We start from the raw sequence: 8,549 nt of genomic DNA, 5'->3' as shown, positions 1-8,549 counted from the left end.
GCCTGCGCAGTGCCGCCGCGCCGGCCAGGGCGGGGCCGCTTCGCCGTGCGCCGAAGAGGAGGGAGGAGTGGGGTGGGGAGGGGACCCGCGCTCCCGCCCCTGCCGCTGCGGCAACGGCTGCCCGCGCGGCGAAGGGGCGGCGCCGCCGCAACGGCCGCGCGCGTGAGGGCAGAGTGGGGCGGCGCCGCCCAACGGCCGCGCGCGTGAGGGCGGAGCGGGAGCGCGGCAACGGCCGGTCACCCGGCCCCCCCCACCCCCTGAGCGAGCCGAGAGGAAAGACACAACGACGCTTGGAGCTCGGACGCGCTGCGAGGGCATCGCCGTCTTGCAATTACGTATTGAAACACGGCGGTGGATACAAGGCCGCGTAGAGGCAGCGCGGTGGTGACTACGTCGGCACGGTCAGGAGTTACCGCGCCGCTGTTGCTCTACTCCGCAGGCCCACGGTGCACGTACGCTTTTGCAGTCTCGAACCACGTCTTCTCCACGGCTTCCTGGCCCACCTCGCACATTTCCATCAAGTGTTTCCATCCGGTTTTCGCCGTGATCATGAGGTATTCCTTATTCTCTGGGTACTGGAGAGCCGTGTGGGCTGCGATGACAAGCGACTGCGAAAACCTCCCGCTCACCAAGAGAAAGAGAGCAGCTCTCTCCTCCTCTGTCAGTGGCAGGACACTTTCAAACCCTGCCAGAACGTGCCCTCCAACACTCAGAGGATCCGGGCTCTCAATCATCATGTACATGATAGTTATTGCGACTTCAAATACATAATACCCATAACTCATATCACTAAAATCCAGAATGCCGGACACTCTGTACTGAGGAGTCTCAAGGGAAGCAGAGCTGGAGTCTACTAAAATATTGTGGTCATTAAGATCTCCATGATTGATACCTAAACACAGAAGAAACCGAAATGCTACTGAACAATAATGAAACAGCAGAATCTAACTTTTTTCCACTTCTCAGTCAAATAGCACTGAAAATATGCCTAGAGGCTCCGATTAATACTGACTACAAAACCAAACTAGTCTCCCGCAACATCGAGCATGGCAATGTTGCTGTAACTACTCATGTCTTTCACAGTCTTATTCCTTCCTAGGAACCTCAATTCCATTAACGCTAACAGGTGACCAGATAGCAATTGATAAAAGGAACGTTAATAGATCTTACTTTGTTCTGGTGGAACCTACCATATGCTACGTGTTTTCCAAACATAGAGCATCAGAGCTTTCCACTGTCAAACCACTGTCAACATGGTTTGACAGTGGAAAGTTCCATATTCAAAAAATTTATGATTTAATAGTTAGTTGGGCCTTTATGAAAAAAAGGAGTGTGCTCTATATATTTTTATTAAGCTGATAAAACAGCAGGAAAATTATCAACTTAACTGTAAGCAATCGCAGTAGAAAGATCAAGAACTGAACATGGCTCTACCAGTACTGGACAGTGCATTCTTCCTAGCATGTTCTGCACTGTGTTCATTCACCACCACATGTGCTATGGATTAAAAACAATTTTTTGCCTATGGTGCCTCTTCCATGGAAACAAATTCCTGTAAAAAAGTTGCACTGTCTCAGCTCAATGTAATTTTAGTAAGAATAAAATACTCACAGGCTCGAAAACTGCTTAGCTTCGGTATTACTTTCTTTTTAAATTGCTGAATAACTTGCTCCACAACTTTGCGATGTTTGTTCTGGCCCAAGGCATAAATATACTGGTCCAGAAGAGGGACGTTTGCCAGGTTCCAAATGAATTGCCCTCGATGCAGACTTTTTACTGATGGATGATGGAATTTCTTCCGAAAGAAACACAAGGGAAAATAGGCCATAAATAAAAACCCTGCTGCTGTAATTAAAGGGCTTGATTCAAAGCCGTCATTAACTGTAACAGGTTCCAGATGAAAAGCTGCGTGACTTTGACATATTTTCTATCAACATGTAAAAGAATAATCTGAAAGCTGATTAAGGTGAGTACCTTAATATCTACATTCAAACGGTTTTTTTTCCCCTCATTTTTCAGTTACAAAGATTATCTTTAGTCGCTCATCACTTAAACCTTTTCAAATCAGTATTAGCTGACAACATTTCTCCCATGAACATGTATGTACTGACTTTGAGGCTTCCCCAATGCCAGAGTCACACCCTTGGCAGTGCCAGGATTGCGCAGCTGGCACTACCGAAAGCTGCCAAAGCAGCAGAGACCCAGAACCTGCCAGCGTGCCCAACACAGACACGCTCTGGGCATTTAAAAGTGGCAGCTTCTGAGGCTGAGCCTTAGGATCGATCAGCTGGTGCATCACAAGTGCTGAGGACAGAAGTACTTTATAGACATACAGGACAGAGTTTTATTACGAAAAGTTACTACTTTTCTCAAATGTCCATGCAGTACACACAGGCCCCAGCCAAAAGATCTACAGGCAGTAAGCTACATGCATCTCATTTTACTTCTCTGGAAAGGAAGTTCAGCCAAATCAGCTCTATTTGCTTTGCCTTTGTACATCCAGATAGCCTAAAATTTTTAGACGAACAAGGTCCTACACCTCTCTTTCCTACACCTCTCTTTGGAAAGTTACATCCCGGGAAGAAAAGCATCTCTCTCGCTGCATACCACTCTTATCCTGAAACCCTCTAACGCTCATTAAGGCAGCTTTCAGGCCGGATTCTACCAGGGTGTAGGGCAAATGCAAACATTTCCCACTGGAGAAGCTGGTTTCCTCCTAAAAGGAAACTCATGCTTAAAATTAAGCGTTTTTCTTAAAGACAGCTTAAAGATGGTCAAAACTAGAACTGTATATGAAAAAGTAAAGAACAGAATCAAGCCTAAAACAAAAACCATATTACAGGATCTCAGATGCTACAAAAAGCGCCACATTGTTAGGAAGAATGCCATCTGGTTAGCAACCACTGCAGTTTTCCCTGCCAACCCCTGGCAAAATCAGATATTCCAGCAAGATATTAATGGGATACCAGATGGGTGAAAGGTAATAAAGAGTCAGATCTCAACATTCTCACAAGCCCTTGTCACCATAAAGCCATAAATATTAACTCATTTCCATTTACAAGATAAGACATGTCAAGCAAAAGGAGAAACCAGCAGGTAAAAGTGGTGACAATGACGGTTTTGTGCACAACAAGCATGGCTTTGCTATCAAGTGGACAAAACTAACTGGAGGAAAAAAAGACATGCTGTATTTTCTGATCAATCATTTGTAGCTCCCTGAGGTATTACTTTTGGTGTCAATAATACTTTAAAATTTTAACAGTAACAACAGTATTTTTATTTATGTAAAATGAGAAACCTTGGTTGTTGAGGTTTCGTATGTTAAGGGCTTTTTCAGTGGCTTTTTCATAAAAATTTGCTCTTTCAATTAATACTTCCTCCTTGACAAGTCACAGGCATACTTTGAGACTAGCTGGTCTATATAAATTGTTTCAATCACATTATAAGAGCATGACCACAGTGGTTAAAAAGCAACAGTAAATTATCTTTCCCAATTGAAAAATGCCCTTATAACTTAAGAATGTGGTTAGTAAAGCTGGCAATTCACATTTCATAATTGTCTGAAGCTGGTAGCCAGAACATGAGAAGGAAAGGTTAATGAAAGGCAATAAATAATGCAAGAGTTCTTTTATGCATCCAACTTAATTACTGGCTGATTTATCAGCTTTATTACCCTGTATAATTACAGAGTAAAGGAAGAAGTTACTTTGCATTAATATTACTTGACTGGAAACAGTGTAACTGAGAGAAGTGTCACAAGTCTCTGTTCATCAGTACAGCTGGTATTATAGAAAGGGAATCAAGTGCTACTGCTGTTAAATGGTGACAATTCTGATGAGCAGGAGAAAGAGTAAGTTAAAATGAATTCAAAATAATACATCAGCCAGTTGTACCTGTTTGACATATACAACAATGCTTCACTTATTTCTGCGTAAAGAAGCTTTACATACTTCTGATTTGGGCAGCCCAGAGTTTACTCTCCTTATTTGCCAGGCTTGAAACACCAAACAGATGAGTTTTGCTTGCTTAAAAAAAAAAGAAATGCTTCTCTCCCTCTTCTTGGTACAACAGCACATTGCAGAAAGATCACAAAGACCACGTTAAAAGCACCAATTGGTCATGTTACTCGAGGAAGTGCTTTAATAACAACAAGCTTTCACAGTTACAGCATGGAGCTTGTCACCTGAAAAATGACTTGAACTCTGACATCCAGATTCACCAACTTGAATTTTGCAGATCAGGAAAGCAGACAGCAAGCACAGGAAGAAACGTACATGGGAAGTTAATTGAGAATGGACTTTGTGAGGCCAGAGCAACAGAAACTCACCTCTGAGAGAGCTTTATCCAAACTGGCAGCTAGCTTTCCAATCTCATACAAAATCTGCGTATTTGTAGCAATTTTTGCTACAGGTATTCCTTGCAGGTAAGTCAGCAGTCTGACTATGTACTTTTTGTTCCCAGATCCAGTACCTAAGAAGCAAAGAGAGAGGCAGCCAGCCACTTCAGTATATGTTACTGAGCATTCATCAATGCAAGAGGCAAAAAAGGTTTCTCCCAGTGCAGAAGAAAGAAATCACACATAGCTGACAAAACGCATTTCATGCAAAGATTTGATTTACTAGCGTTGTACAAGGATATGCAAATCTTAACACTCGTGTAATCTCTGGCAGATGCTCTGGCTCTTATGCTTGAGGTGAACTTTGCATACAAAAGGTATCATCCAGTGCCCACAGACCTCCACTTACGCGGTTTTGTAGCAGAGCGGGAGGCCTCAGGGATCCCAACGTTTGTACAGAAGTTACAGTGAAAATGAAAGCAAAACGTCAACCCAGTTTTTCTTTCAGGCACTATTAAAGCAACTTATTCTGGCATCATAGATAGGCTGGAACTGTATGTTACACCATTCCATGGTCAAATAATTTGTAGCATGGTTTCATCAGTGAACTTTTTTCCTTGTGTGCAGCCAAGTCCAGTTGAATCATTGTTTTCTCAGATTCATTATACTGAAATTATTTTTCTAAGTATTGTCATAATTAATCCTTGCTCTTTTGAACTTGCTTGGCTTCTAGTATTTTAAGTTTGGACTACTATGGCTAGACATATAGGTCGTATACTATACATCCCTTAATGGATAAAAATAAACACAGAGTTCCCACTTTAGATAATCACATTTTCAATCCAATTTTGGAAATTCTTTCTAGGCAATTTTGTTACAACTAAAACTAGTTCAGCCAATAAATTCCCAAGCCAAAATAGCTGGCAATAAATAAACCAAGAAAACCAGTCAACACTAATTAACTGGAAAAACAGCCGAGCTATACTTTGACCATTTTGCAATTTCTACCTTCCCTATCAACTGCAGCCCAGTCTCTGCTAGAAACTGCTAAGAAGAATATGAGCAGTCTTGTACCATACTTCAAGCCTAGAGATACTTCATACCTAGAGACGCTTACAGCAGTGCTCAAATCTCACTAGCACTGGTGCTCCTGCACTGATCAAGGCTCCCCAGTGTCTCTTGGGGTTTTCTTATATGCCTTATATTTTTTCCTCAGAGAGGAAGCACAACTCTGGTGTTCTCAGCATGGTACCTCTGCACTCCAAAGTGGCTAGTTCATCAGGGAAGCTCGATTTTAAAAGCTGAAAGCGACGTGGGATGTGGGTCAGGACTTAGACTTGAGTAAGTGCCATACTGCTACTGCCGGGAAGAGGGAACGTTGCGTGAGGAAGCCGAGCACCCGAGTGGCTGTTAAGAACCTCCTGCTCTGTTGCAACTTGGTCTTGCTCACTCAGATATTCCAGGTTTCCACAGAGTTAATCTACATTTACATCAGTGCCACACAGCAGAATACAGCTGTTTGCTATAACTGATTCAAACACCTTGTTGTACCGTAACAAACATGTCACGTAGCAAGCTACTGCCAAGCTAGAGGAGATAACAGGGTAGAAAAATTCTTGTAATGCTCACCTCCTGACACCAGACACATAATGTTACCGTCTTTTGTAAGGTAAGGCGTAGCTGAAGGAAAGCCTTCAGTGCTGAGAAACATCATGGCCTGGGTCTGCGTTTCGATGAGGTCAGGCTCCTGGCTGTCTTCCGAATTGGTGATTTTGAGGACATACTCATCAGCGCCTTCAGGCGCACCTTTGTTCCCCGAGATACGCACATGGAAATTCTGATCGTCGTAGCTAGGGAGAGGCCTGATCCAAGACACCTTTAATCCAAATACTCTGTCAACCAACTCAGTCGCTTCCTTTTCACCAAACGCTGGTTTGGTGAATTTCTGGCAGTCGTTTCCAGATGACATTGTGTCTCTAGGAGAAAAAAAGAGGCTGGAAGATCTCATCTGTATTCTGACACCAGATGCACAAATTACTGCAACAAAATGCATTCTGATACAGGAGAAAAGTTTGCTATGTTTGATAAATGGGGGAAAACCAATTAAGCCAATCCCTGATTTCAGTCGTCTAGAGAGATGCACTCAATCCTTCGTGAACAAGAAGCGAACAGCTTGTTAACTAACGTTATTTTATTAGTTAATACTAACCTGACACGTTAGCGACGAGGAATGATTTCCTAAGAAACAGACTTACCAAATTCCTGTCAAAAAAATTCCAGACTGATATCTGCAAAAAATATTTCAGTGGATACTTAAGGTTAGAACAGGCATCATCTTTCTGCCAGGTCACGACCTTCATAATTCCTGTATTAAGAAATGCTTGACAAACCTAATAACCGCGTCCCAGTGCCACGTCTCCCACCAGCTCCAGGTTTCCAGGCCTGCCTGCCGTCGGCAGCACACAGCCCAGCCGGCCGTTGCACACGCAGGCAAACCTTGGACCTCAGCTGGCAGCGCCGACCTTTGTCCTGCCCCGGGGGATCCACCGAGCCGCCGCCTGCCCAAGGCCCCCTGTCTTATCCACTCTTTGAGAAGGGCTTTACTCCCCTCCCAGACAGGCACCACTATGTTATTTTAACAGGAGCACAGCCTTGCGCGGCAGCTCCGGCCTAGCCAGGACAGCGCCGGGCTGCAGGCAGGCCTTCCTGCTGCCGCTCGCGCTCCGGCCCGCAGCACGCCCCTGTGCCGCTCCCCAGCCCCCCGGCAGCGCCCCCGCCGCGGCCGGAGCCCCAGCCCGCCCCCGCCGGCAGCTGAGCGGCGACGGCGCCCACCCGCGGCACGCTCACCGGACACGGAAGGGAAAGGGATTTGATTTTAGAGCTAGTTTCTGATGTCGTCTTATAGTCTACTTCCACTTAGTTTATCCAAATTTGAGCTGAATATATTCAAAGACTCATTAAAACATTTGCTATAAGTAACGGGTTAAAACACTAACGAATGCACCATCTTATTCTTTGTTTTCAGACAGTATTATAGGCAAGGAAACATCTCCCCAGTAAGAAAGGGAAAACACATTTTCAAAAAAGTGCTCCCACGATGTCTGTAGAAAGAGAGATAAAACAGCTGGTGATTTTTTAAAATCCTTCTATCAGTATGCAAGATGAAAAACTCTAGAGATTTGTTTTGATCAAAAATCAGTTACCTACAATAAACCTGAGGCACCTTCTCAGGATGCCTTTTGGAGTATACCAGAGCATCCAGAACACTTGCCTCATCCATGAGAATTTTCGACTTCATTATAAACATTGCTGCAATCCTCCCTCTTCCAAGCCCCGTACTCTTCCAGATCAATATGAATTCTCCTTTTTGAATTCCTAAGGGAAAAAAGGAGTAGAATGCCAAAATAAGGAAGTAGAAAAGGCTTAAAGTCAAACTAAGATTTATTTTTTAAGCTAGACTAGCTATTAAGAAACCTCAGTCAGTCCCACTATGTCAGTGTTAATTGCATTGTTAAAGACATTCATTTGAAGATATTTTAACCCTATAGGGAAGTAGTTTCTCTAAGAAACAAAACAAGTTCCCTGGATTTTGGAGGGTTTTTTCCCTCCTAATTTCAGAGCAGAAATTGTTACACAATAATTCACCATTATGAAATATTTATCTACTTGCCTCCCCCCCCCGCCAATAAATCTCACAGACAAGTTTTTCCAAGTATAAGAAAAAATGTAGGGTCTCCTCTCCCAGTCTTTGAGGCTGGCCCAAGATTTAGGTCACTGGATCAAAAATGATACAGTAGGAAAGCATTTCTTGCTATGCTCATGCCTAAGCTCCATATCAGGACACAGAAAAAACAGAGTGCATGAATTCCCTATAGTTGGGCAAAATTATGATGCATTTTGCAGATCTGTAATTTGTCTAGACAAGTCTTACATTTAGTTTCTGAGCAGTAGCACCAGCATTTAAGGTCTTTAGACGCCTACGTTTCACCACCCTGCACGCGTCTGTGAGGACTAACGTTGTACTTTGGCAAAAGGAAAGGGAAAACTTAAATAATTAAGCGTCTCGGGGTTGGATGCCAGTCTAACACATCTTATGAAAGTGAGTCTCCAAAATGGGTCAGATACAAATATCACAGATTTTCAAAAGTGACTTGGGTGTAAGCTCTACGTGCCATAAACATAACTTTGGTTAACAGCTTGCTTTAGTATATGA

General features: G+C 43.5%; 1 protein-coding gene across 6 annotated transcripts; it reads right to left on the bottom strand.

Annotated features, from left to right (window-relative positions):
* Window positions 1–292: 292 nt before the first annotated feature.
* On the bottom strand, window positions 293–7,120 carry HYKK (hydroxylysine kinase). Of its 6 annotated transcripts, none has more exons than XM_068958144.1 (6): window positions 6,727–7,078; window positions 6,592–6,624; window positions 5,966–6,312; window positions 4,328–4,470; window positions 1,612–1,795; window positions 293–892 (listed from the first exon to the last, which is right to left on the bottom strand). In XM_068958144.1, the coding sequence occupies exons 3-6, from the start codon at window positions 6,303–6,305 to the stop codon at window positions 429–431; spliced, it is 1,131 nt and encodes a 376-aa protein (XP_068814245.1). In that variant the 5' UTR covers window positions 6,306–6,312; window positions 6,592–6,624; window positions 6,727–7,078; the 3' UTR covers window positions 293–428. The 6 variants fall into 6 exon arrangements, with proteins under 6 accessions (XP_068814245.1, XP_068814247.1, XP_009679834.2 ...); XM_068958146.1 differs by having other exon boundaries at window positions 6,546–6,624; window positions 6,727–7,061; XM_009681536.2 differs by having other exon boundaries at window positions 299–916; window positions 6,546–6,624; window positions 6,727–6,867.
* Between the last annotated feature and the right edge of the window lie 1,429 nt (window positions 7,121–8,549).

The sequence above is a fragment of the Struthio camelus genome, chromosome 12 (assembly GCF_040807025.1).
Source record: "Struthio camelus isolate bStrCam1 chromosome 12, bStrCam1.hap1, whole genome shotgun sequence".
Taxonomy (NCBI): Eukaryota; Metazoa; Chordata; class Aves; order Struthioniformes; family Struthionidae; genus Struthio; species Struthio camelus.
The sequence above is the reverse complement of the archived record's forward strand: the minus strand, read 5'-3'. Positions and strand labels throughout refer to the sequence as shown.

What these genes read in the sequence shown, in the direction of transcription:
- HYKK (XM_009681534.2), bottom strand. Translation starts at nt 6,305, where the DNA reads ATGTCATCTGGAAACGACTGCCAGAAATTCACCAAACCAGCGTTTGGT. An exon ending in TATGTGTCTGGTGTCAGGAG is followed by an intron (nt 4,471 to 5,965) that starts GTGAGCATTACA and finishes TTTGCTTCTTAG; the next exon opens with GTACTGGATCTGGGAACAAA. An exon ending in TGGATAAAGCTCTCTCAGAG is followed by an intron (nt 1,796 to 4,327) that starts GTGAGTTTCTGT and finishes TTCTTTCGGAAG; the next exon opens with AAATTCCATCATCCATCAGT.